Genomic DNA, 27,767 nt, shown 5'->3' with positions numbered 1-27,767 from the left:
TATCACTTGCCCATTTTATTTACACTTTGGTCCATTATTAAACCAGTTGTTATTTTTAAAGGTCATAATGATATTTAAAATCAAAGTTCTAAGTATTCAGTTGTTCATTTATCTGCATGGCATGAGTGACAAAAATGAAAGTACACTTTATATTTCCATATCCAAGTATTCAGAAGCATGATAATGGGCCCTAGATGGTTTCCAAGTTTCCTTACCACTTAAAAATCTTCTGATAAATCTATCATTCCAATATGAAATATTTCAATTAGAAATTTTCTAAGACAAATTTAGAGGTTTGCATAGCACTGACTACAAATCTTTCTCTCTGAGGGTGCCAGTCCACAATTCAAGACTATTCTTCTTTCATCTAACACTATTTATAATAAATACAAAACACTCCGGAAACAAATAAACTTGAGGGTGATAATTATTGTATAAAAATATTCCACCACGGAGCACCTGGGTGGCTCAGCTGGTTAAGTGTCTGACTCTTGATCTCAGCTGAGGTCATGATCTCAAGGAGCCTGCTTGGGATTCTCTCTTTGCCTCTCTCTCTCTGCCTCTCCCCCACTCGTGCACACTTATTTATTCAAAATAAATAAACTTAAAAAAAAATTCCACCAACAGTGAGATCCCTCTCCTCTCAGCTCTATTGAGTCTAAACTGTTGAGTCCCTGTTCAAGACCATTACCACTTCCCTCTTACGGGTGCCGCAAGCCAAGGACTGTGACCACACCTGATGTTGACATCAACACTCCATTTTAAAGCTACCTTTACTTATAAGGCTTTTACAAGGAACATGTTTTAAATATAAGGCCAAAGATAGAGAAAGAAAATCAGCAAAGCCAAACGCTGGTTTTTTGAAGGGCTCATTGAAATTGATAACCCCTAGTAAGACTAATCAGAAAAGAAAACAAGAAACAAATGAAAAAGGAAACATTGCTACAATGTTACTGACACTATGAAAAATATCATGAGAGGAAATTAAGGGAAAAAAACTTTTCCCAATAAAATTGACAACTTCGATGAAATGGAAATGGTTTCTTAAAAAACATTTCTGAAAAACAGGAAGAAATAAAAATTCTGAATAGCCCTCGATCTATAAAAAATATCTAATCTGTACTTAAAATTTTCCCAAGAGGAAAATTGCAAACCTAGATGGCTTGCTTTACTGGTGAATTTTTCCAAATATTTCAAAGAGATTTAATAGCAAACATACACAAACTCTTTCAGAGAACAGAGAAAAAAGAAACACATCCAAATCATTCTATGAGGCCAATATAATTCTAACACCAAAACCTGGCAAGACATTACAAGAAAAGAGAATTACAGACCAATCTCTCTCATGAATATAGATGTGAAATCCCTGACAAAATATCAGCTTATTGCATCTAGTAATACATATTTCATGATTAAAGAATGCAAGGTTGGTTTAACATTCAGAAATTAGAGTGTAAACACAAATAGAACCAGTGGATTATATCAATGTCAATATCCTGCTTTTGATATTGTACTATACTTTTGAAAAATGATACTATTGAAGGAAACTGGGTAAAGAGTACACATGATCTATTCATATTTTTTTTTAAGTTTTAATTATTTATTTATTAATTTATTTAGAGAGAGAGTGAGCAGGGAAGAGGCAGAGAGAGAGGAAGAGAGAGAGAATTCCAAGAAGGCTCTGTGCTGTTAGTGCAGAGCCTGATGTGGGGCTCAACCCCACAAACCATGAGATCATGACCTGAGCCAAAATCAAGTGTCAGACGTTCAACTGACTGAGCCACCCAGCACCCCATATCATTTTGTACAATTGTGAATTTGTGAATTTATGTCTTAAAAAATTTAAATCAAGGGTATAAAGAACAAAAAAATAAAATAAAAATCAAGGATATAATGAATGGAGCATAGGAGGTAATTCATATGATCATCTCAATAGGTACAGCATTTGATAAAATTCAATACTGTGAAAAAAATCATAATAGTATGATAAAATTCTCAGCAAACCAGGAATATCTAAAAAACACTATAGCTAATTTTAATAGTGAAATATTAAATATTTTCCCACTGAGGTCAGGAACAAGACACACATGTTCACTCTCATACTTCTATTCAGCAGTGTTTAACACAAGTGGAGGTTGGAACCAGTTCAATAAAGGCAAGAAAAAGAAATTAAAAGCATAGAGATTAGAAAGGAAGAAGAAAACTATCTTACTTATAGATATCAGGTTTCTGTAAGTAGATAATCCAAAGTAATCTACAAATTAGTAGAATTTATAAGTGAATTTAGCAAAGTCACAGGGTACAAGGTCAATAAAGATCCATTATATTTCTTTAAACCAGCAGCAAACAATTGGGAAAAAGTCAAATCATTTATAATGACATCAAAAACATCAAAATAAATATGTCTAATGAAATATGAGCAAAATTCTATGCTGAAGACTGTGCAACATTGTTGAGAGAAATTCAAGACTTACATAAATGGGGTATAGAGACATATACAATCATAATGCATTGGGAGATTCAAAAGATTCAATTGGAAGATTCTTAACAGAGTTAAGATGTGAGTTCTTCCTATACCTGTAGACTCAGTGAAATCTCAATAAAAATTCCAGCTGATTTTTTTTTTCTTAGAAATTACTAGTTTCTAACAATATTATGGAAATCTGTAGCATAGGCAATAGACCTATGATAGCCAAAACAATCTTTAAGAAAAACAACAAAATTGGAGAACTTATTATCAAATTGCAAGAGTTTTTTTTTTTTTTAAGTTTATTTATTTATTTTGAGAGAGAGAGTGAGAAAGAGAAAGTGCAGGCAGGGGAGGGGCAGGGAGAGAGGGAGAAAATCCCAAGCAGGCTCCCTGCTGGCAGCACCAAGGCTGACACAGGGCTCAAACTCACGAACCATGAGATCATGCATGACCTGAGCTGAAATCAAGAGTCAGATGCTCAATAGACTGAGCCACCCAGGTGCCCCAAATTGTAAGACTTTTAACATTTCAGTAATTAAGACAGTGTGGTATTGGGCCAAGGATAAAGAAAAAGTACAATGGAACAGAATAAAGAATCCAGAAACCAACCCACAAAATCACTTAAATTCTGACAAACATGCCATTATAATTTGGGAGAAAGGAGTTCTTTTCAATAAAAAAATGATGCTCAGGCAACTGTATATCTATATGGGGAAAAAATGAACCTTGACACCTACATCATACCATACCCAAAAATCAATTCAAAGTGAATGAGAGACCTAAATATGGAAGGTAAAACAATTCAAGTAGGAAATAGAGTATCTTCATGTTCCCCTTTATACACCCAACAGATCCAATAATTAAGCCTATGCTTGAATTAAAATCTATACCTGGTAGGTGGGTAAATGTGGATTTGGCAGTGTTCCAAAAGTCCCCTTCCCCAAGCCTACTGCTTCCTATGGTACCTACCTCTTTGGGAGGAAAAAGGGACATAAAAATCACCAATCATAAATTGACAAATTGAATTTCATGAAAATTAAGATCTCTTTTCATGAAAAGATACCATGAAGAGTCAAAAGGCAAGCCACATACTGGGAAAATATATTTTCTATACATATATCTAACAAAGAAATGTCTAAAATATATAAAGAACTTTTACAAATCAGTTGGAAAAAAGACAACCATTTTAGGAAAAAATGGGCAAACGATTTAAATTGGTATTTAACAAAAGAGTATATCCTAATGACTAATAAACATAAAAAGAAGATTGGTATTATTAGTCATCAGGAAAAAGCAAATTAAAACGATTAGATACAACTATACACCCACTAGAATGGCCAAAATTAAAAGTTAAAAATAGCAAACATTGACAAGGATACAGAGCACTTGAACTATCATATAATTGTTGATGGGATTATAAATTGGCACAAACACTTTGGAATATGTTTGGCAGTATTTTATTAAAGCCGAACATATATATTTGTCATGATCCACCACTTCCACTCTTGGCTTAATATGGAATAGAAATGAGTGCTTATGGGGCACCTGGGTGACTTAGTCTGTTGATAATCTGACTTCAGCTCAGGTTATGACCAAGGTCATGGGAAGGAGCCAGTGTCAGTTTCCACGCTGAGCATGGAGGCTTGCTTAAGATTCTTTCTCTCTCTCTCCCTCTGCTCCTCTCCTCTGCTCAAGTGCTCTCTGTCTCTCTCTCTGTCTCTTTCTCTCTCTCTGAAACAAAAACATTTTTAAGAAATTAAAAAAAAAAAGAAATGAGTGCTTCTGTTTACCAGAAGATATGGATAAGAATATTACCAGCAGCTTTACTGATAGTAACCAAAAATTAGAAACAACCCTAATGACTATCAGCAGAATGTGTAAATAGTGACTGATACATGTGTATCAATATATATCAACCTATATACAGGCACATAGTGGAATAGTATACAGCAATGAAAAGGAATAAACAACTACCAAATGTAGCCACATAGATCAATCCTATACACATAAAATTGAGTAAAAGAAGGCAGACACAAAACAGAACATATGTTATGATTCCATTTATGCAAAACAGGACAAGCACACTAACCTTAATGACAGAAGTCAGGATTGTGGCTACTTTTGTGATAGGGAATGCCTAGGATGCTATAGGAAGGAGTTTTCTGGTAATCCTGATCTGAGCGAGTGGCAGTTAACATGGATGGTTCACTTTACAAACATTAAGCAGGACACTTAAGATTTGTGTACTTGACTGATATAATACTTTAAAGTTATCTCTCTGATGGGAATTGAGGAGGGCACTTGGGATGAGCACTGGGTGTTATATGTAAGCGATGAATCATGGGAATCTACCCCTAAAACCAAGAGCACACTGTATACACTCTATGTTAGCTAACTTGACAATATTTTTTTAAAAAGTTACCCCTCCCTCCCCAAATATCCCTAAAATACCCACCTTCCAATCAGTTCCATAAAGTAACAGAATGGAAAGGCCATGCTTATGTCTTGCAGTGTGAACGGAAGCAACAGTGTTTCCTGACTGGAAGGCAGAATACTTTGTTAGGATGGTCTTTCAAAGGTCAACAGAAACAGAAATGCCCTTGGAAAAGTTAGTAACAATATGGAGTGGATTTGCCAATTTTCTTTTTAAGAAAGAAGGGTAAACTTTTTATAGATAAGACTTATCTTTACTTTTCTCTGATAGAGGGGGAAAACTTACTGCCTTTCTCCTGGGACAAATCAAAGAGCTTCCAGTAAACTGACAAAGAAAGGCTATGTGACAGCTTGTTGGTTTCAGTAGGTCAGCAGAAATTGACATTGTTTTTCTATCACTCTTGGAAAGTTCAGACCATGAGATTATGGAAACAAGCCAGGCATAACATGGTAGGACTCCAGCATTAATTTATTAGTTGTGGCAATTTTTACTTTACAATGTGAATTTGAATCGGAAGAAAATATCAAATGGCTAAAAGTCTTGTTTGCTGCCAAGAAGATGTCAGAGTAGAAAAGGCATCCTTTGGAAAAGGAAAGGGAAGAATGTTCTTTCCTTCTGTTAGTATCATTTCTTGCGTTTAGAATTTGCAGAATAGCACTATCTCTAAAAAAAAAAAAAAATCTGCAGGTTTTTTTTTTTTTTAACAACTCAAACTGTAAAACAGTATAGGTGTGATAACTTTCTTAGATGACAACATTCCAGAGCAAATCTCAAAAACGTTGCCTACCACAGCGAACTTCCTACAAGTGTCCCTCATTCAATGAAGTGTTTATTAAACAAGTCCCTCCAGCCACGCACTGTGTGTAAGGCATTCGGGAGGCAAAATGAAATTGTCTCTTTCTTCAAGATGCTAATGGGTGCTGAGAACCGCTTTCGCTCTTCATACCAGCAGCAAAGGAGGAAGCAAGAGAGGTGAGAGAAGACAGGACAAGATACTCTAGATGTGGTGGGTGGTTGTATTTAACTTACAATATTCTATTTTCAGCACCATTAATAATAACTTTGGAAAAGAAATTTAAGATGAGTTTAGGAGGATCTTATGCTTTTTATGTGGTTTCAGTTTTCAGAATAACCAAGCATGTGAGTTTTATATGTTGCTATTCAAGATTTGAGGGGCAGAAGGATAGAGACTGGTGGTCAGCAGCTTTAGCTTCAGGCTGGGAAATTGCTTTTTTGGGGCTAGAGATTAGATAAATCTGGAGAAATTAAGGAGGTGTAGAGATGAGGTAGAGTGTGGGAGAAAACATTTTGTGGAGTCAGGCCAGCTACCTTGAATCTTGAGCAGTCACTTAACTTATTTTAAGCCTGGTTTCTGCCACTTCATTACATGGACCTAATTCTCCTATGGCAGGATTATTTTAAGGATTAGAAAGAGTACATGTAACCTGCATATACTAGACATGCAGGATATGGCAGTTGAAATAATGACTGGCACTTAACGGTAATCACTGGCAGTGAGGCCCAAGAAGTCTTTGCAGAGCATTCACTACAAAGGCATAGAGAGTGCCTGGGTCCCATCCACCGGATGCTGTGAAGCGCTGACCTGTCTCTGATGGTAGCTGTATGAAGGGGTTCATTCTGTCCTGGGTGGCTGGGGACAGGGACTCAGCTGCCACCTGGTGTGAGGGCTCCAAGAGGCCATACCCAGCCTCTGCCAATCAACACCTGGCAGTAGGGACCAGTAGTAAACCCATTTCCAAAATTTTCATGAGTGTGGGGGAGGCAGGGCATGGCACTGTGGGCCAGCGGTTAACATTTTTGTTTCTTTTTGAATCTTCCAGCCAGACACTAGAGCCATTCAGGGAACAAGGAGGCCAGGGGATTTTTGTGGCAATAAAGGGCTGTTTGTTAAAGGCCCGCTTGATCCTTCCTTGTTTTACTAGAGCTCAACACAACAGTTTCTCTGTATTTTTCTTGGAGTAAAACTGGCTTTTGCACTAACTGCAAGGAAATGTGCTCTCAAAGCAACAGAGGCTTTCTAAATATTAGTGACTTTAACTCGGTTAAGTATTTCCATTTCCTATTCCTGGGACTTTATGAGGCTCAAGTTCCCTGAAAGGCTGCTTTTTTTGGACTGTGACTCTGTTGGTTATGTTTTAAGTCATTCTGTTCTTAGGATCTGAGTGTTAAAAACCTTCAAGATGCTTTTAAAGAAGCATAAAGAAATGTTTTCAGATTTCCAGCAGAGTGAATGAGTTTGAAAGGGACTGCAGATTCAGATACCCTCACAGATTCTTAGTAAAATGTTTTGTCAGCATTTCCTTCCTTAAGCTGGGTGCTCAACTCACTGACCTCCTGCCTTCTTGGGTTAGGGCCATCTTTTTGTATAGTCTCAGCTATAAAAATATGCTAGGCCTTGCAACATTTCCCTCCTAAGAGGAATGAAAATAAACTATGCTGGATTCGCCTCTGTATGACTAACTGAGGCCAGCGAAGCATTTTTACCTTAAAGCCCTCACTCCAAATCCAAGTGCTCTGGCCTCATTTGAGGTTCTGGCACAAGTGTGCCAAGCACTTTGGATCTTTGATGTTCTTTGTTCTTTGTTATGTTTCACTTTTGCATCAGTTTCTTCTAGCCACTTCAAAAAGTGACTTCTGTGACTTTGGTGCTATTTATGTAAAACTGTCAATATGGAATCCTGCTGTGCCTGAAATTTGGTGTGAAGGTACACATTTTCAACATGTCTTGTAACACACACTGAGCATGAGCAGTTTGGATTCACTTTTTAATTTTTAAGCATTTGACACTTTTTCTATTTAATTTCTTTGAAATAACTCAATTGTAAAACTATATATATATATATATATATATATGTATTAGTATATCTCAGATCTAAACTTACAATATGTGACATGGGAGGGATTTAAAGTCACTGATCAGAAAAAGGCTCAAGAAATTAGCAATTCTTTTAATGAAAATGAAACGATCGTGATAGTAGCTTCTAGTACTCCTTTGTCCCCCTTACGCTATAATAATGCATTGATTTAGCTATGTTGGCTGAATACATGGTCACCTAAATTAAAGATTATTTCCCAGCCTCCCTTGCAGCCACATGACAAAGTTCTGGCCAATGGAATGTGAGAAATTGTGCACAATTCTTCTCCCTTTCTCCCTACTTTCTCTATCCTGCTGCTTGGGGTGGGGTTATGCTGCTCAGCCACAGAGAACTATGAGATGGAAGGAGCTCCTTAAGCACTATGGAACAGCAAGTAGGCACCTATCAATCTGATGAGCAAAGCTGCCATGCCAGCTCAGACTTTTATGTGAGAAAATAAACTTGTCTTCTTTGAATCATCGTATGAATTTTGTTACACACAAGCCAAATCTAATACTAATACAGAGACTAGCATGAATATTTACCAAACAAGAAGTCAATGTTTCCAATAGTAAAACAGTCTCTTCCACTAAATAAGACTTGGGTAAGTATTTATTCTCTGTTAAAAAGAAAAAAAAGGAGGGGAGCTCAAATGACTTTAGAAAGTATTCTGCTTTATCTGAGGCATCTAAAGCTGCTGACCTAAGTATACTTAGATGTGTGGGGGCTGGCTATTTTCAAAAGTGTGTTCTGTCACACCAGACTCAGGAATTACTGCCGCTGCTTCAGAATCAAGGACTCCTGCTTGTGTGAGGACGTGTGGAGTTAGAGGTTCAGGGTTCTGCTTTGGAATCACGTCATGAGACCTCCAGCAGAGCACTGGGCTAACATCAGCACAATGCAAACAGGGCAGGGTGAACAAGCCCAAAGAGTGACATTTAAAAAGGCTCTTTAGTAATAACTAACAATGGCAAACACCTAAATGCTCTTATTATTGCACTTTACATATATTACATATATTTACATATATATGCACATATACATATATTATATGCACTTTACATATATTATGTATATTATATATTAACCTAATTGATCCTTCTTATAATCCTATGTAGTGGGTCCAGAATTATTCTCACTTTACAGATGAAGAAATAGGCAGAGGGAAATTTAATAAATTTCCCAAAGTCCCCCAGCTAGTAAGGGACAGAGTCAGGATCTGAACACAGATGTTTTGCCTCCAGAATCTAGGCTCTTGACCACAAGCTATTCTGTATTTCAAGAAGTGTACTGAAACTTTATTACATGCAAAGATGTCCTAAATGCCTCCATTTTTAATTCATTAATTACAAACAGCAGTCATATGGGGTAGGCGTTATTATGCCATTTTACAGATGGAGAAATTGAGGCATGGGCAATTATATAAATTGCTCAAACTAGGAGTTAAACCCCCAGCATGGCTGCAGACTCCACACTTACCATCTATGGAGCAACTGTCTCATCAAGCAGCAGGTGCCTCACTCAATGACAGAAATACTCTCTGAAGGGAAGAATGCTCTTCAAAGACAAATATTATGCAAATTGTCTTCTGTATATGTTCATATTCCAGGCTATCCATTTGCTTTTCTTTCATCACTTACCCCATCTCCTCTCCAGTCTGATAACCACTCAGCATTTCCCTTCCTCCCATTGATTTTGCAACCTATCTCATAATGCTACATTTTTTTCATCTTTGAGATATAATTGACAACATTTTAAAATATTTAAAGTACATGATGTGATGATTTAATATATATATATGTTCTTTGTGAAGGGATTCCTCCCATAGAGTTATATACACATCCAACACCTCACATACTTACCTTTTTGGGGGGTGGTGGGGGGAGAGCATTTAAGTTCATTCTCTCAGCAAATCTCTTTTATATGACACAGTGTTATCAACTATATCACCATGTTATACATTAGATCCTCACACCTTATTCTTTTTATAACTTAAACTTTGCACCTTTTTACCAACCTCTCTCCCTATTTCCCCCACCCTCCAATTTTCTGTTTCTATTATTTTGACTTTTTTTTTCTTTTTTCAGAATCCACATATAAGTGAGACCAGGCAGTGTTAGTTTTTGTCTGGCTTATTTCACTTGGCATAATCCCTCCAGGTTCATCCAGGTTGTCATAAATGACAATAATTTCCCTCATTTTTAAGAATAAGTAATCAATATTCCAGTGTGTGTGTGTGTTTATGTATATGTATATATATCTTACAATTTTTTAAATCAATCCATCTGCTGATGGACACTTAGGTTATCTCCGTACCTTGGCTATAGTGAATAATACTTCAGTGAACATGAGAGTAAGGTATCACTTCAAGATCATGATTTTGTTCCCTGCAGATATATACCCAGAAGTGGGATTGCTGGATCCTACTTCTATTTTTAATTTCTTGAAGAAATCCCATCCTGTTTTCCGTCGTGGCTGTACTAGTTTACATTCCCACCAACAGCACACAGAGTTCCCTCCTCCACATCTTCACCAGCATGTTATGATTTCCTGTCTTTTTGAAAATAATCTTCAGCTCTGTTCTTTTCCTGGCCTTTACTATATATCCCTTAATAATGGAGATAATCTCTGGGATTTATCCCTGAACTTGCCCTTATTCCACACTTACACAGTTGTTTCTTTGATAATCTCAATCCCCCTTCCCCAGATATATGGTGCTGATAAAAACAGCTTGTTAAAAGTCCACCTTCTCTTTACTCCAGATCCCTTAATACTGGGATTTTTATGGAGGCTTCTAATGAGTGGCTTGGTTTTTCTAGTGACCAGCCTTCATCCTCTGAAGGCATCCAGGAGCCAAGAGTTGCCTCATTAGAGCAAGACACCCCTGGCACCCAGGAAATTCCAAGAGATTTAGTAATTTTGTGTCAGGAACCAGGGTCAAAGGCCATTTAAAACAAGAGATGCTCCTAGGACTAACACTTAAATTATAAGAGTTTTAGGAACTCTGTGCCAGGAGTAGGGAACAGAGACTTATATTTTCTATAATTTCCTATTATCCTATTGTATTGTTGCTTTTAAGCCAGAATGACACCAGTTTAACCTTTGTAAGATTAAGTGAACCGTCATTCTTTCATTTCTACTTCGGAGCCACTATGTGACGTAAATTCTATCACAAATTATTAAGGTCCACATATGAGTGTAATGGTTGTAAAAGATCAGCTCCGAGCAACAGGTGTTATGAACACCAAACAATGGGCACAGCCATCTTTATTGGGCTTCGTGTCATCTCTGTTTTTCCCCCCCTCCTACCACAGTGCCTCTGCCTGCCTTTTCCAGGCCCTTGGAACCTCCTTCAAGCAATTACATGGAAGCGAAAAGCTTTTCAATTCCTACCCTACTTCAGGACAAAAGTGACCAGAGAAATACAGATTTCATTTTGTGCCTTTTAACATGACCCCTAAGTTAGCTGGCGGTGCCGTGTGGTGTGCCTGATGCTTCCATGTAAAGAGTTCCAGAAAGGCCAAGGAAATCAACTGGAAGTTCTGCATTAGTGCAGACAGCATGGAGTCCAGGTGCAGGTGGGGAGTGGGGATATCTACTTTGTTGATACTTTCTTCCCTACAGTCCCAGTCGAGGGGCAAGGGCATGATAACCCTGTGCTTGTTTAAATGGGAGTATAAGACAGCTGACAAGTACCCAGTCTCAAGGGAGACAGGCAGGGTGCCTGAGTGTGGAAGGCTCAGACTGAGCTAAGGTTAGCTCCCCAGGCGATTCTCACACGGCTATTTTTATTTCAAAACCAACCTTAAAATAATTTTTGGGGGAAGCCTGGGTGGCTTAGTCTGTTGGTTAAGCATTGGATTCCTGATTTCGGCTCAGGTCATGACCCCCAGGGTCATGGGATTGAGCCCTGCCTCGGGCTCCATGCTGAATGTGGAGCCTGCTTAAGAATCTCTCTCCCAGGAACATCTCTTATGCACTGCTGGTGGGAATGCCAACTGTGGAGGAGCTGTGGAGGATAAGCTTAGGAATCCCCAGGGCTTACACCAATGGATTAACAAGGCATAAAGAAGTACAAAGCCATAGGTTGCTCACAGGTGAGTTTGGGTAAACAAGATTAGGTAAGGATAGAGAGAGGGGGCTTAAGCCCCCAGAATAGAGAGGGAGAGGCAAAGGCCCCAAAATAGGGAGGTGCCCAGGCACCAATATAGAACATAGGTATAGGAAATAAACAAGATTAGATATTCAGAGTGGAAGCACCCCCAATTTAGTACTATAGCAGAAAGCTGCTTTCAACAGGAAGAAAGGACTAAGTTAGGTAAACAGGTAAATAGGTCTATAGACCTCTGCGCTGCAGGTGAAGCAGCCCAGAGGAGAGATGGTTAACAAAAGAAAAGGTGCTTTGTCAACCCTGAGGTGACTTCCCCAGTCTCATCCCTTAGGCTAGCTAAGATAAACAGAGGTGCTGCCTCACGTCCCCTGCAAACAACCTTCCGCCAGGCTGCCCGCCGTCAGGATTTTGCTTTCTATTAACCCAAACCCCTAACCCCAAATATCTTGAAGACCCCCTTTCCCTCACGTCCACAAGTTAATGTTCAGAGATTTATTGTCTCTTTGTACACATCCACCGCCATGTTTGTAAGCCTTCTGATCCTAATAAAAACAGGCAAGGACCCTTATTCGGGGCTCTTGTCTTTTCCTGGACATTTAGCCATCTCCTGCTTTTCATCCTGAGTCCTACTCTCTTGCCAGACAAGAGAGAACTTTAGACCCAGAGTCTATGACAGTGAAGCCATTCTGGAAAACATTATGGAGGTTCCTCAAAAAAATTAAAAATAGAACTATCCTACAACCCAGCAATGGCACTACTAGGTATTTATCCAAGGGATACAGGTGTGCGGTTTCGAAGGGGCACACGCACCCCAATGTTTATAATAGCACTATCAACAATAGCCAAAGTATGGAAAGAGCCCAAATGTCCATCGACAGATGAATGGATAAAGAAGATGTGGTGTGTGTATATATATATATATATATATATATACACACACACACACACACACACACACACACACACACACACAATGGAGTATTACTCGGCAGTGAAAGAATGAAATCTTGCCATTGGCAGCTACATGGATGGAACTAGAAAGTATTATGCTAAGTGAAATTAGAGAAAGACAAATATCATGACTTCACTCATGAGGAATTTAAGACAGAAAACAGATGAACATAAGGGAAGGGAAGCAAAACGAATATAAAAACAGGAAGGGGGACAAAACCTAAGAGACTCTTAAATATAGAAAACAGACAGAGGGTTCCTGGAAGGGTGATGGGCTAAATGGGTAAGGGACATTAAGGAATCTACTCCTGAAATCATTGTTGCACTATATGCTAACTTGGATGTAAATTTAAAAATTTTGGAAAAAATACACTAAATGTGATGAGCACTGAGTAATGTATTCGTTTGTTGAATCATTATGTTGTGCACCTGAAACTACTATAACACTGTATGCTAACTATATTTCCATAAAAATAAAAGGATTGTAAAATATGTATTTGTAGCTGAAAAAAAAAAAAACACTCCATCTCCCCTTCTGCCCCTGCCCCACTCGTGCATGCACGTGCACACTCAAAAAAATTACATTTCGTAGCAGATAACTATTCTATAGTTTTTGTGTGTTTTTAACTAGGCTCCAAGTCCAATGTGGGGCTTGAACTCATGACCCTGAGATTAAGAGTCACTTGGTTTACCACTGGGCCAGCCAGGTGCCCCATGGAAGAGCTCTTCAAAAAATTTTTTAATGTTTTTATTATTTTTGAGAGACCAAGTGTGAGCAGGGGAGGGGCAGAGAGAGAGGGAGACACAGAATGTGAAGCAGGCTCCAGGCTCGGAGCTGTCAGCACAGAGCCTGACGCAGAGCTTGAACTTGTGAACAGTGATATCATGACCCGAGCCGAAGTTGGACACTTAAACGAGAAGCCACCCAGGCGCCCCTGGAAGAGGTATTTTAAATAAGAACCTATTGGAAAACAAAGCTTCTATAAAATTTTCCCTTCCCTTTTTTCTCCTGTCTGCCTACCATCAGTGTAACCTACTATTCTGCCTCAAGAGAGTTGTACCTGCTCCCTCCCCCATACCACAGAAAGAACTTTACACAACTTTTGACAATGTGAGTAATTTCATATATGGCTTAAGAACTCAACTTGTATGCTTCAATAACAAATGGGACATTCACTAAATGCTTACATGAAAATTAGACTACAAATACTAGCTGAAGACTTAGAAAACATTTCTAATTGGTGGCACACCGAAATAGATGATGATACTGCAGCTCTCCATTCAGAGCCCAGACAGCAGAATTCCAAGCTAGTCAGACCCATGGAAGGTAGCAAGTATGGCTGAACAAAGAACTAAGCTACTTGGGGAGGCCACTGATGGAAGCTGTGAAGCCATCTTTTCTCCAAGAGTAAGTTCATCTGGCTGTGTGCTGTGACCTCTCCATACAGTCTGTGACCCAGCCACTGCTGAACACATGGAGCCACACTCATCCCGAGTACTAAGTACATCAGTACTCTGAACCTCAGACTTTGAAAATGTTTGGTGATGATGATGAATAAATTATTCAGTTGAAGGAGAAACTTATCCCATAAAGGCCTATTTTTCAGGGGTCATGTTTTGTTGGTTTGTGGAGAAGTAAAAAATTCCTAGTGTAACATAGGTCTTTTCCTAAATATGGACTCTCACAGTCACTGGTTAAGAAAAAGACAGCTTTAAAAAAATGAGTCTGGGTGGCTCAGTTAAGCCACCTGATCTCGGTTCAGGTCATGATCTCGTGGGTTGTGAGATCTAGCCCTACATTGGGCTCCGCACTGACAGTGTGGAGCCTGCTTGGGATTCTCTCTCTCCTTTCTCTCTCTGCCCCTCCCCTGTTCATACTCTTGCTCTCTCTCAAAATAATACACTTTATTTTTTTTTAAAGATTTTTTTAAAGTTTATTTACCCATTTTGAGAGTGAAAGAAACAGCAGGAGTTGGGGAAGGGCAGAGACAGAGGGAAACAGAGCATCCCAAGCAGGTTCTGCACTGTCAGCACGGAGCCCAATGTGGAGCTTGAACTCACAAAACCATGAGATCATGACCTGAGTCGAAACCAAGAGTTGGATGCTTAACCAACTAAGCCATGCAGCAGGTACCCCTAAATAAATTAAAAAGTAAAAAAAAAAAAAAAAAAATTAAATTAAGAAATGCTGAATGATAATAACAAGATGTTAAGCCAAAAGCAAAAGACTAATTTTGAAAATGATTTGGGACGAGTATAGCTGCCCTCCGTAGCTAATAATCTAACTTCACTCTGCAGCCTCCACCAACTTGGTATTTGGGAACTAAGATGGTTTGGGCATGTACAGGTTTATAACCTAATAATATAGTTATGCATTCAACATCTAAGTTACCTCACTTGTTACATTGTGATTAAAGTTAGTATGATCATATATTTTGTATATTTCCTAGTCAATAATGTCTGGGCATCAGAGCAGGAAGCAGGAAATGTGCTTTTCAGAGAGGAAGTCCGTGTGGAAATGAAGAGTAGTCATCGGTCTACACTGCACAGGGATACAAATCTTTGTTTAGTTTATACACCTGAATTAACAACAGCAGGTCATAAAAAGGACAATGGACCATAAAACTAAAGACCAGACTCCTCTATTAGCTTATCAACCTGATCAAGTTCCTTTTCTAATTCCTGATTTCAATTTGTAAAATGGGTAAAATATGGATAATACCTATCCAACAAGCCCAGAAGTTTTTTCAGCAATAGGATGAAAATATTTACAAAGCACCCTCATAAACATACAAAACACTACTGCTGCTGTAATTATAAAAGGAACAAGCCATAGACCTGAAATATGAACATCCACTCAACATAAGACAAATCAAAATCTGTGAGAATGTTAAGGAAGTTAACTACAAAAGTACAATTTCCCAGTTTATATGAAAATGGTTTAATGATAGTGAAACTTAAAAACTAGTAAAGTTAACAAAGTATACTGGCTACAGATGAATTTTTTCCAACCATGGCAAATACTATGCAAATAATTATCAACACAAAGCCTTTAATCCCTCTCTCATGTACTCTGAATCCTACTTACTCTTCAATATGAAACACGATACAGTCAGAGGTTTCCTTGGCACAATAAACACATGCATTAATATGCCAAACATCAAGCATTTTCTCCCTTAAACTTACCTGACTGAAGGCATCTGATCAAAAGACATAAACAATTTTAGTAAGTAGTTTAGATTATCAATGAGTCTAAAAAGTGACACAAAAGTACAAAGAAAAATCCTTAAGGAAATTAAGTTAAAACAAATAAAATTTACATTTTATTAAATCAGCAAATATAATCACCTGGGTATATTTTTATTAGCAAAAAATGATACTAATGATAAGGAAAAAGGAAAAAGGAAAAAAATGCACCTCAGACCAGAATACCATAACAAAAATTTTGTGGAAGCTGCATTTTATTTGAAAATCCACCCATTTTTGCTAACATACATTTTAATATTGTAAACAAAAATAGAATCTGCAGAGACAATGCAACAAGTATGCTTAAACTCATGTACAGAATTGCTTTCCTACAACGAACTGTCCTTCTTAAGGCCCCTCTCAACCGAAACGTTAAGATGTATTTACACAAAGCACCGATCAACAGTGCAGTTTAATTCTTCGTTAACTAAACTCTTGGCTAGACATTAACTTTAAAGATACTATTTCCCCTTATTTAAAAGGTACATGATCATAACATGGCATGAGCCAAATAAAAGGTTTCAAGGATTTTGTCCCCTTCCCTCCCCCCATAACACCTCCTAGAGTTTTACTGAAAAGAAGGAAAGTCTTGAAGTGAAAGCAATTCCTCACATTCATTTTGGAAAGGCCCTAATGTCAAATGGAAAATAATGACATGCCAAGCACAAAGCAGTAAAGTTCCTTCCCAATGCACTAATGCTGAATTTAAAATGTAGTGCTTTTCCTAGTCAGTGAACTGTTCCCTTGCAAAATCCTAGGCACAGAATTGACTATAAGGATTAATGCATTTATAATGCTTCCCTAAATCCCATAGAGACTGAGAATTCTGAAGCGATTCAGACCTATGGACTTGCCTTAAAATATTTAGTGCTCTGTATGTCAGCTGAAAAGCATTCGGAATCAGATTCATTCTTATGGATAAAAATCAAACATACTGTTTACATCCATACTCATTTTCATAAGGAGGTCTGATACAATATTAATGTTACGTAAATTGATAATCATAAATAAATACAAATACTTAAGGAATGTCTACTGCAAACTGAATATATAATTTTTTAAAAGAAAAGTTAATTTTAGTTACTGTTTCTGTGTCTGTGAGGACTGGAGAAAAGAAAGATACTGCATAATTAAGAATTATGATTTTGATCCCCCCAAAAGAGTCCTGTTGCATTACAGGAAAGGACACAGCTCTTCTCTCCAGGCAGCTTTTCCAAATACAAATTTCACACTTTCCAAATAAGGGCTTTTTTCTTGGTAGGTTACTGATTATGGGTATTAATAAGAGTTGAAAGAACTGAAGGGTTAGTCACCAAAAAGATCTTAGTCTGAAATCATGGCAATTCTCGGCTTTATAAACTGTATTGATACGTTCTCCTATATACTAGTCCCAATTTCCTTCATGGGCCTTCACTGGGTTACTGTAGCATTCTAATGGAAGAAGAGAGTTTAAGAGACAGCAGTTTGGATTTTGCTCGAAGTAAGTATTTGCTGCTTGAGCACTTGTCTTTTTGGAGTAATTCCATTCTCTTCCATCTAGTTACATAAACTGTATCTGGAAAAAAAAAAAAAAGAGTGTAAGTTGATTCACTGCATTCTAGGAAGTCTTCTCACAAATAAAAATGCTTTGTGGCTTTTACCATTCAACTGGCCCAGAAATGTTTATAGCATGTTTATCACAACGCTGATCACCAAACTAAGTCAGTATTATCAGCTTATCATGTGTCAAAACTCAATATGTAAAGACTAACTATAGGGACTTCAAATAGATTTTTCTAATTATTAAAAACCAAGAGATGGGGAAGAAAGAATATGAACGAGCAACTTTTCAATAACAAGTTCAGAACATCTCTCCATAAACACAAATATTCTATGTGAAAAATCTCATTTAGAAAAGCAAAGTGTGAATTATTATTTACAAATGATGTCATAAAATTAGAGATAATTGAGGGAACTGTAATATGCTTACTAAATCATTTCTTTACTAACATAAATCAAAATCTCAAAGATCTACACAGGAAAAGATTTCAAATAGGGCATCACTATTTGCTCAGATACTTCACTCATGAATTCCCTTAAACTGTTCCTCCAAAGACATTACTGAAGTAGATGTGCTAATAAACTTGTCAAATCAGAAGAATACAAACTCTCAAAGATCTAGAAGCTATATACCTACACACTGGGGGTTAGAGCACCAAGAAGAACAAATTACACCGTCTTCCAACAAAAAGAGGCAGTGTGAATCAAACACAGAATCCTTCTATCAAAAAGGACAGAAGTGTTCCCTTGCCCTTAATTTAAAAATAAAACAAAAGTCTGTTTTGGGAAAATGTTACTATTTTTAAATGAAAAGGCACACATAAACATAACACTTTAAGAAACTGTTAAAATGAATTCTTCACAACTAACATTCAAGGACGTTATATTAAAACTAGAGATGCTCCTAATCAAGCTCTAATCCAGTGTGTAAAATTATGTTTTCTATGCAAATCTTTTAAGACTGATGAAAATACCCAGTTTTTAAGGGTGGTATTTGATCTCATCCATCTGCTGTGGGCAGTGGATGCTCACATGTAAACATGAAAGATGGTTCTTTGATTTCACACCTTCTAATTATGTTAAAGGTATTTTCCAAAATTGTTTGTCCTTATGTCCTATTTTGATCTATTTTTATTCTTCACCTAAAGAACAGAGAAGGAGGAGGAAAAGAGAGAACCTAGAGTCCTTTAAAGAAACAAAGGAGAAGAGTGAATTGTGTTTAACACTTGATAAATTTTTAAAGTATATAAGTCCCCATCTCCCCCAACAAGCAGCAATAATACCTAAAGTGATTTATAAGAAATCCTCCAAAGAGAGCTCTGCAAAAGGGTCCTTTCCTGAAGCTCTGTGAGGACTGTGACTGGAGGGGCTGGATGCTGCCGACAGCTGGGGGAAAAGAAGACAGAGAGAGGGAAAGAAAAAAAGATCTCTGAATGACAGAACATGAAAGCAGAAAATGTAATGAAAGAAGAAGTGGTTTTTGTTTTGTCATCTTTAATAAATATAAAGGCAGCCTTTAGAGAAAATGGAATTATTAAAACAAAAGTTTCAATCACATGTCAATTTAAAGGGTATCCAAATGGCATGTGTTTTTCAGAAAACAAATTGTTTCTGAAATTCCAGAGGAATAAAGTATCTTATTCAAAAAGGTCAATAAAAGCTGACCCACAGTTAAGACTTCTATTGGGGGTGCAGGGGAGAGAAGAAGTGCTTGTGATTTTTTACTTTTTTAATTGAGGGAAGATGGCTTTGTGTATCCAGGCTATCTGTCAAAAGCTGTGCAAAGTCCAACCTCAGTCCAAACCAAATGCATCTATCTGCCAATAGTCTTTCCTTCCTTCCTCCTAAGAGGTGGAAGGTCACACTTTTTTCACATGGGAGTTGTCTCCTGCCTGTTTCTCTGGATATGCTGTAGTTGATACATATACTAAGAGGTGAAAGTGATCTTTGAGGTCACCTAGTCTAACTGCCCACATAATACCTTGAATATAGGGAATACTTCATATCTTTGATTCTGTTTTCTACTTTATTACATTTGTTTGATTCTTGGAATTAGCTGCTATCATTTAATTTGAGGCAAATCGTTTATTAAACTCAATAACATATCTTTAGTATTCCTTCAAAGAAAGACAGTTCCTGAAGAACAAAGATGTTCATTTCCTTATGTCACCAAACCTACTTTGAGTATTTCAAACCAAACCCGAGCCATTTTAGTTTGGAGTAAACTTTTTTATGGTTTTTTTTTTTTTTTTTTTTTAATGTTTATTTATTTTTGAGACAGAGAGAGAGCATGAGTGGTTGAGGGGCAGAGAGAGAGGGAGACACAGAATCTGAAGCAGACTCCAGGCTCTGAGCTGTCATGGGGCTGGAACCCAAGAACCGTGAGATCATGATCTGAGCCAAAGTCGACATTAAACCGACTAAGCCACCTAGGTGCCCCTAGTTTGGAGTAAACTTTAATTTTTTTTTTTTTTTTCCCTCTCCCCCTGCAAAAGAATGCAAAGGCATGCAAGCACGGGGCTATTATGAAATGAGTCGTCCTTTTAGGGATGTTCAATTGAGTACTAAATCAAAGATGATCAAGTGGGAATGGTTTCAATTCATACTTCCAACATTCAAATTCTATAACAGATTTCAAGCCTCATAATCTGTCTTTGCTAGTTGAAGGTGATCTCATTTCTACCTTTAATTTTTTTTTTAAGAAAAGCACTATAGAAAATGGATAGCCAATGACTTTCAGCAAATATTACATCACAAGTACATGCAATTTGTTATTGTAGATGCCAAAGTCAATTTAAAAGTTGAAAAATCATCCTCAGTTATTTTAGTGGTTGAGTCATTTTCCTGATCCATACTTTGTTCTCAGAAATAAATGTTCTAAGACAATGGAAAGAGACAATGGAAAGATGATGGAATTACACAAGCAGCTACAGACGGGAGGATGGAGCAGCTCTCTGGGTTTGGGGATTCAAATAACATCCAGGTAGAGACAGATTAAGGTGCAGCTTAATTGAAAAGACGTCTCCTCCCCACTTCAATTTTGTTATTATTTTTAATGTTTATTTTTGAGAGAGACAGAGACAGAGACAGAGCATGAGCTGGGGAGGGGCAGAGAGAGAGAGAGAGAGAGAGAGAGACAGAATCTGAAGCAGGCTCCAAGCTCTGAGCTGTTAACAGAGCCCAACGTGGGGCTCGAACTCACGAGCCTGAGATGAGCGACTGCGCCACCCAGGCGCCCCTCCTACTCCCCACTTCAGAGCAATCATGGATGACCATTCAGAAACAAGAATGATTATATGCAAAGTGATCATCAGTCACTGAGCTGGATAGAGTCTAAGATTAACTGGGTTTCTCTCCAAAACAGATTCTTTCACTTGAAGTTAGAAATAAAAACAACAAAAATCCCTGCTTATTGTGGATAGACTGCATCCAAAATATGAAGTCTCCTATGAGAGCCCACAGTAAAATGTCTTCTTAAATCACATGTTTTATGAGGATAGCAGGCAGTCTGAAAACCTGCCAGTCCTAGAGGAAAATGCCCCTTCTATTCTTCTCAATGTGGAGCATACTGATAGGGAGAAGTCCCACAGGCTTACAAATAATGTTTAAGAAGATCAGTATCTTTGGAGGGGGAAAGTGCCAGTTTCTAATACTACTATTAGTCTCTTAAATTGGTAAATTTAACACGTTTATCTTACATTTATAAATATGTAGCTAAATTAAAACATGAGAAAACAAGATCTAATACCCCTGTAGTAAGTTTCAAATCATCAATGCTCATCTCAAGCATATGAAATGATGGCCCAAATTGGTTTGGCTGACTGGAGAGTGCTAAGGGAGGGGCCACGAAGCAGCCCTGGACCACCTGTACCCACCTCTTCCTGGCACCTGTACCAAAGCACAGACACACGATGCACTGGTGAGAAGTAGCCAGTTCTGAGTAGTAAATAAGGATAAAAAAGTAAAGGAAATATGCTGTAATAGCCCAATTACTGCTCAAGGAAAGGAGGAAGAACAAAAGAGCAAGACAGGGCAACAGGATCTGGTGGGAGCACCTGCAAGTAAAAGAGCTGACCCTCCTTTACTTAAGTGAGTAAATCAGAGCCTATGTAGGGCTCTAGTACTAAAATACAACTAATTTAAGAAAAAGAAAAAAATCCAACTATCTTCATTAACTGTAAAATCACCAACTTTTAAAAGTCAGCAAAAAACAAACTGTAGGTGACCATTCCAATTAAGTCCTATTACAAATATGCCATCACAAAAAGACAAAACATAGCCAATTACCCATTTATTTCAAGTAATATTCTCTATACCAATTCCCACAGACCTATAAAAAATTAGCATACCTATCACAGTTTGTTCAAATTAAACTGACCTATACCACAAAGGAATATGCCCTTTAAAGAAAGAGTCATTTACCGTGAGTCTAATACAGACATATTACTTACTCTTCCTTTCTCATTTTATAGGAAAATAAAATACTGAGAAGCAGTCAAAGGGCAGCACATAAACAGAGCACTAAGATTTACAAGTAACTGATGATGGTAACTCTTAGCTGAAATTCTTCTACCCCTTCCCTCCACCCTAATCAACCTTTAAAAAATAATGTTGACATGAAAACAAAAATTCTAATGTTACCAAAAACTTTTGCTTTTATCTACAGAGCAAAGATTTTTTTGGTTGTAGGTGTGTTTCGTATAATAAAGACAGAGTACAGAAAACATAAGTTATCTTTAATAAATGGCAAACACACTTAAAAGGTTTTTTTTTAAACAAAGAATTCTACTGCTACACCAAATGTCATAAAACAAAAATGGTTACTCCCTCATTAGACTCCTGTCCAACAGCAAAGAAAGAAAATTTCAGGTTAGAACAAGAAAATAACAGCAGTCTCAGAGAGAGACTAGTCCAAGTGAAAGCTTTGGAGAGAATGAAGAATTGATATTTAAGGATAAACTTCTGACATATCATTGGCTGTGCTTAAAATTCTTAGAGAAGAAGCAACTTTGCCGCATCTTTTCTTTCCATACGAATTCTGCAGTCACCCCAAAGCCTGGGTAGCAAATAGCAATGCTGTAGAGATTCACTTTGTCTTTGGTGGAGAAGTGAAGTCAACATCTTAAGAGAAAAATGGGTATTACTTCCTTTGTCCAGGATGACAGAGTTTCGAAGAAGGATGGCATTGAATCTAATCCTGGCTTTTTTATAAAATGGAGTTTAGACTATCTAGACCTGATATGCGTGTCTCCCTTTAAGACTATCTTGAGAATTAAAATATACATAAAGCAACCAGTATGTTGCCTGGCATATATTAGTAGCTCAAATACTAATTACACCTACAATCAAATGCTCTTCTATTCTTAAATAAGAGCCCAACTCTTAATCTATGTTGCTCATATTCTTCCACTGTGTTCTCAACACTCTGTGTTTCTCTTCTAATCGTTCTTATTGTACCATCAACCAGTCATTTGTTTGTCCATATTATACTCACCTTAAACGGAGAAAATATACTTTACCTGATTCTTGTTCAGAAACTAGCAACCATTTACACATAGTAAGCATTCTATAACATGTTAAATTAAAATGCTTTTTGGTGATAAAACATGCTGTGTATAAAAATAAAAATGATCTACAAAATAGGACATTAGAAATAAAACCTAGAACTTCTCTCTTAATTTTTACCTATTTAACACTTCTATTTTTGTATATTGCTGTAGGAATATATAATTTATAAATATACATACACTATGGGTTACATGCTTAAAAAAAATATTTTCCCGATAATGCTGTACAATCAAAACACTCAGAGGCAGAAATACCAGTTATAAAACTGAACACAGAGTTACAGAACATCAGGACAGGAAGTTGTTTTTGGATAATATGAACATATGAATATGAACAGAACATGGCCAGGACACTAGTGGTGCAATTGGATCCAGTTGCATAGGAACATAAGTATACAGTGTTGCATTCTGGTATTTTATATTAAAGATAAAGCTATTCCTCCTTTGTCCCTGTGAAGTGTGGCTAAAAGGATTTCTTTACTGTGGAAGGTAGAGGGCCTGCCCTGTAGGTTTACTCTAGTACCTCTGATAACTGCTTCTTGGGTTTGTGCTCAACATAACCCCATCTTGGGTTTCTGCCCATCAGTAATATCACAAAGTTATGCCACCATTATTCCTGTCACCCTCAAAGCACTACTCACCTTGAGGGCATCGGACTACTGCTAGAGTCTATAATAATTTACAACTGTTAATACGGAAGCAATAAGTTATTCCAAAATGGCATCTAATGTCATCTCATTAGAATTAGGGCAACCTACATTGACCAATAGTTAAAGAAAACCAAACTGGAGAAAGGGAAATAGATTACAAGATTTCCTAAACTCTGGGAGAAAATATTAACTGACCTAGCTAAAAATAAACATCCTCTGTATATCATAAGTGCTTCCTAGAGTAAGAGAAGTCCTTTTAAAGTCCTACTTAATGGGTGGGCATCACAGAACACTGGCTCAACTTAGTTGAAATAAGTGCTCACTGCTGATTCCTACTAGATTTCAACTTCTTACTCCTCAAAAACCAAGGAAAATGAAAAGCTAAGGTTTATGTCAACTGGTGCCAGAAGACAAAATAATGAAATGTGCCTATAATGTACTACTTATTTGCCATTTATTGGAAATGCAGCACTTCAGCTTGGCTAAAAAAGTTTTTCCAAACTGTCTTCCATATATGAGCTTGCTTTTGCCTGATTTATATACTGAGTTTCCACTAAAAATTTAAATATTGAATATATATTGAATTCAATATATATTGAATTTCCACAAAAAAGTTTACCCCTCCCCCAAAACAGAGTAGTTTGTTTATTTGGTCCAAAAAAATATTTCAATTATTATAAACTAAAGTTTTATACTTCTGGGTAACACTATCTTCCATAAATGGTGAGCCAATTAAGGTGCTTCTGATACAGTCCTGAAGAATGATGTATCTTGGTTCTTAAGAACGATGTCCACAGTACACTGTGCATGTGGACAATCCATGCCCTAAAGCACGCTGTGCTCAGCCCGACTTCCCCATCTCACCACCGTGGCCTATGCCTGCGTATTTACATCTGATGTTGTCAGAAAATAGTGAGTCGTAATTAAGGTTTCAAAGTAATGAAGTATGAATTATTTACAATCAAGATTACTTGTAATGCATGGAAAGAAATATAAACTGTATTAGAATTAGAATAAATTAAATTAGAATATGGAAATAGAGACAAGCACTGAACATGAAGCAACCTTATAAAATTTCCTTCTAAAAACAAAAAAGTTCCTTATAATAATCAACAAAGAAAAACAACAAACTTCCACATCCCTAAGTCAATTTCAAATATTTTTATCTGATTCTTATGGCAAACATAAAGTACACAAGGTAAAATTACCATTTTACAGATAAGGAAACTGAGGTCCATGCAAGTTACTTAGGCAACTTGCCCTGAAATACCGTTAGTGAGAAGGTGACACTATTGAATTGTGTCCTCCCACAAAAACATGAAGACCTAAACCCCAGGACCTATCTCTGAATGTGACCTTAGGGAAACAGCGTCTCTGCAGATGTCATCAAGTTAAGATGAAGTCGTTAAAATGGGCCCTAATACAATGACTGGTGTCTTTATAAGAGGGAAATGCCACATGCAGACAGACACAGGAGGACGCCACGTGACAGAGGCAGAGACTGAAGTGCCAACCAAAAAGTGACTGGGGCTACATCTTTCCCTCTGAAAAGAAGAAAGGAAGGATCTTACTCTGGAGGATTTGGAAGGAGCATGTCCCTGCTGACACCCTGTTTTCAGATTTCTAGCCTCCTGAACTGTGAGAATACACTTCTGTTTTAAGCCATCAAGTTTGTGGTCCACCTTGTTACAGAGTCCAAGGACACTTAACAGTAGACTCAAAAGCAGATCTGCTGACACCAAGGCAGGTGCTTCGATTCCTCTCTAAAATCTGCTATCCCAATTAATTTCAACTTAGCTAGAATTTATGGCTATATTTAACATACAGGGAAAAATTATAGTGAGAGTAGAGAAATAATTTTTTAAAAGGGACTTCTCTAGTAAATGTTAAACAGTCAATAAACTGTTGTGTTTTCATCTATACAGTGCTGTATATGGTCACTGATGTTCATCACGAAGATTTTGTAGAACTTTACAGTCATTCAAGATTTTAAGAATATGTTCTGGTTTCAAGACAAGAAATTAGATCTCCACTTTTTACAAAGAAAGTCCTCAGCAAAAACCCAGTAAGAAGGTCTTACTCTACAGGTTGTCTTAATATCTTCAATTGTCAGCAGATGGGACTCCTCAAATTTTTGACTGATTCACGTGTGCCCTAGGGACTACAGAACCACTCTCACCTATGGTGCTAAATCCCAATTCCCAAAATAAATTTCCTTACAGTCTACCAGGCAAGAATAAATGAGCATAACACACTGCTGACAAGGCAAAAGGCCTTTTTCACAGAAATCCAGCTGGACAGATCAGCTGACAGAAGAGGCACTGCCAACACCCACAATTAATGCACCAGGAAAGTTTAAAAAAAAAAAAAGAAAGAAATAAAGAAAAAAAGAGAAAGAAACTAAGCCCCAATAACAAAAAGAGTCACTAATTCTGACACACAAGAAAGTCATTAAAAAGGCAATTTTTTGTAAAACTTGAATTATTCCTATATCTAACAATGTTCCTATTTAGAAGGGTAAAAGGCACTCACAACAAGCCTTTGTTTCCTTTCAGACACTTAACTGATGTCAGACTTATTTAAAATTGGCCAAACTGGCCATTACAAACAAAACACAGCATCCATTTTGCATCTTTAGCCATATCCTCCATAAACAAAACTGGCAAGCCTCCATTTAAAAAACAAACAAAAATACAACAATACCAATCAAAACCAATAAAACTCTTAAAAGCTATTTTAAAAATTAAATACCCAAGTGTAACATTCTGTTTCTCATATTGCTTTTAAGAAAATACATTGGTATGGAATCAGAGTGAGTTTCTCATACAAGGAAGTGATAAGAACATAACTAACACAACATTCACTCCCACCTCCCCCTGCCCCGCCCCGCCTTTAGGATCTTCAACAACATCTAAACTGCCTGATATTCAATAAAAGAGTGTTATTTTACATCATAATGACTTTCAAAAGAAAACTGAAACTAACTAGATTAACTGTCTCCATGCTTCTAATAGAATAGCTGCATATTGCAATGCAGGATAAGTTTAACAAACTACTGGTCAGCAATGGACATTTCCATGTATACACCAGTATACATGGTATCAGTAAGTATCAGTAAGATTTACATAAAACACCATTAAGAGAAGGTGTAAGAGTCCCATTCTACTCTAGTTAACAAAAAGGCACACTTGTAACAAGCCATTAAATAGTGAATAAAACTGAGAGGAAGCACAGAAGAGAAAAAAAAAAATCACTAACCACAGGGAGCTGGTATTTTCCATGTAGTCAAACATCTAGGAAGATGCACTAATGTAGAACACATATATATTTTTTTAAGCTACAGTGTTGGGCATGAAACAGAACATAATCCCCATCTTTTTAAGCAACTAACAGTTACACAAAACTATCTAAAAAATACAAAATAAGCCTGCACAAAAAAATGAGATGAGAACAGGGTAAGTGTATAGAAAGTCATAATTTCACTACTATAGTGAATACTACAGTGTAGTCTATTAAAGACAATATACTAAAGAACAGAATAGTCTAGTCTGAGCTAACAGCCATCCGGAAGGTATTAGCTAACAGGCACTAATGCAGCACTTATAACCTAGATATAATGTAGGACACAGAACATATTGTTTGGAATGGCTCATTAAATGTAATAAGATGAACATATCTAGGAGGGCTGAGATACTCTCAAAAATATTAACTTTATTTAGAATAATCACAAGACCAGAAGATACAAGTAACGTTCTGGGTGAGTAACAGGACTCAAAAAGGCACTTCAAGGAGCAGGGAAAGATTTTTGGCACTAGGTGTAGAACTGGGAGTTGATTAAAAGGTTCTATTTTAATGGGATTTCATTTTACATTTAAATTACCATTTCATTTACCACGTACAAAGATGGTGTTGGTCTTCAAGTA

At 37.1% G+C, this 27,767-nt stretch overlaps 1 protein-coding gene across 10 annotated transcripts in view; it reads right to left on the bottom strand.

The window, feature by feature from the left end:
- Positions 1-16,271: 16,271 nt before the first annotated feature.
- The window catches only part of PICALM (phosphatidylinositol binding clathrin assembly protein), a 100,611-nt gene continuing 89,115 nt past the window's right edge, over positions 16,272-27,767 (bottom strand). For 9 of the 10 annotated variants that reach the window (XM_042907080.1, XM_042907074.1, XM_042907075.1 and 6 more), the window contains 2 exons: positions 18,911-19,013; positions 16,272-17,643 (listed from right to left, as the gene is read on the bottom strand). In XM_042907080.1, the coding sequence (XP_042763014.1) occupies positions 18,921-19,013 (93 nt within the window). In that variant the 3' untranslated portion in view covers positions 16,272-17,643; positions 18,911-18,920. The remainder of the gene's footprint in view (positions 17,644-18,910; positions 19,014-27,767) is intronic. The other variant, XM_042907079.1, reaches the window with a different exon arrangement.

This window comes from Panthera leo, chromosome D1 (assembly GCF_018350215.1).
Source record: "Panthera leo isolate Ple1 chromosome D1, P.leo_Ple1_pat1.1, whole genome shotgun sequence".
Classification (NCBI taxonomy): Eukaryota; Metazoa; Chordata; class Mammalia; order Carnivora; family Felidae; genus Panthera; species Panthera leo.
The sequence above is the reverse complement of the archived record's forward strand: the minus strand, read 5'-3'. Positions and strand labels throughout refer to the sequence as shown.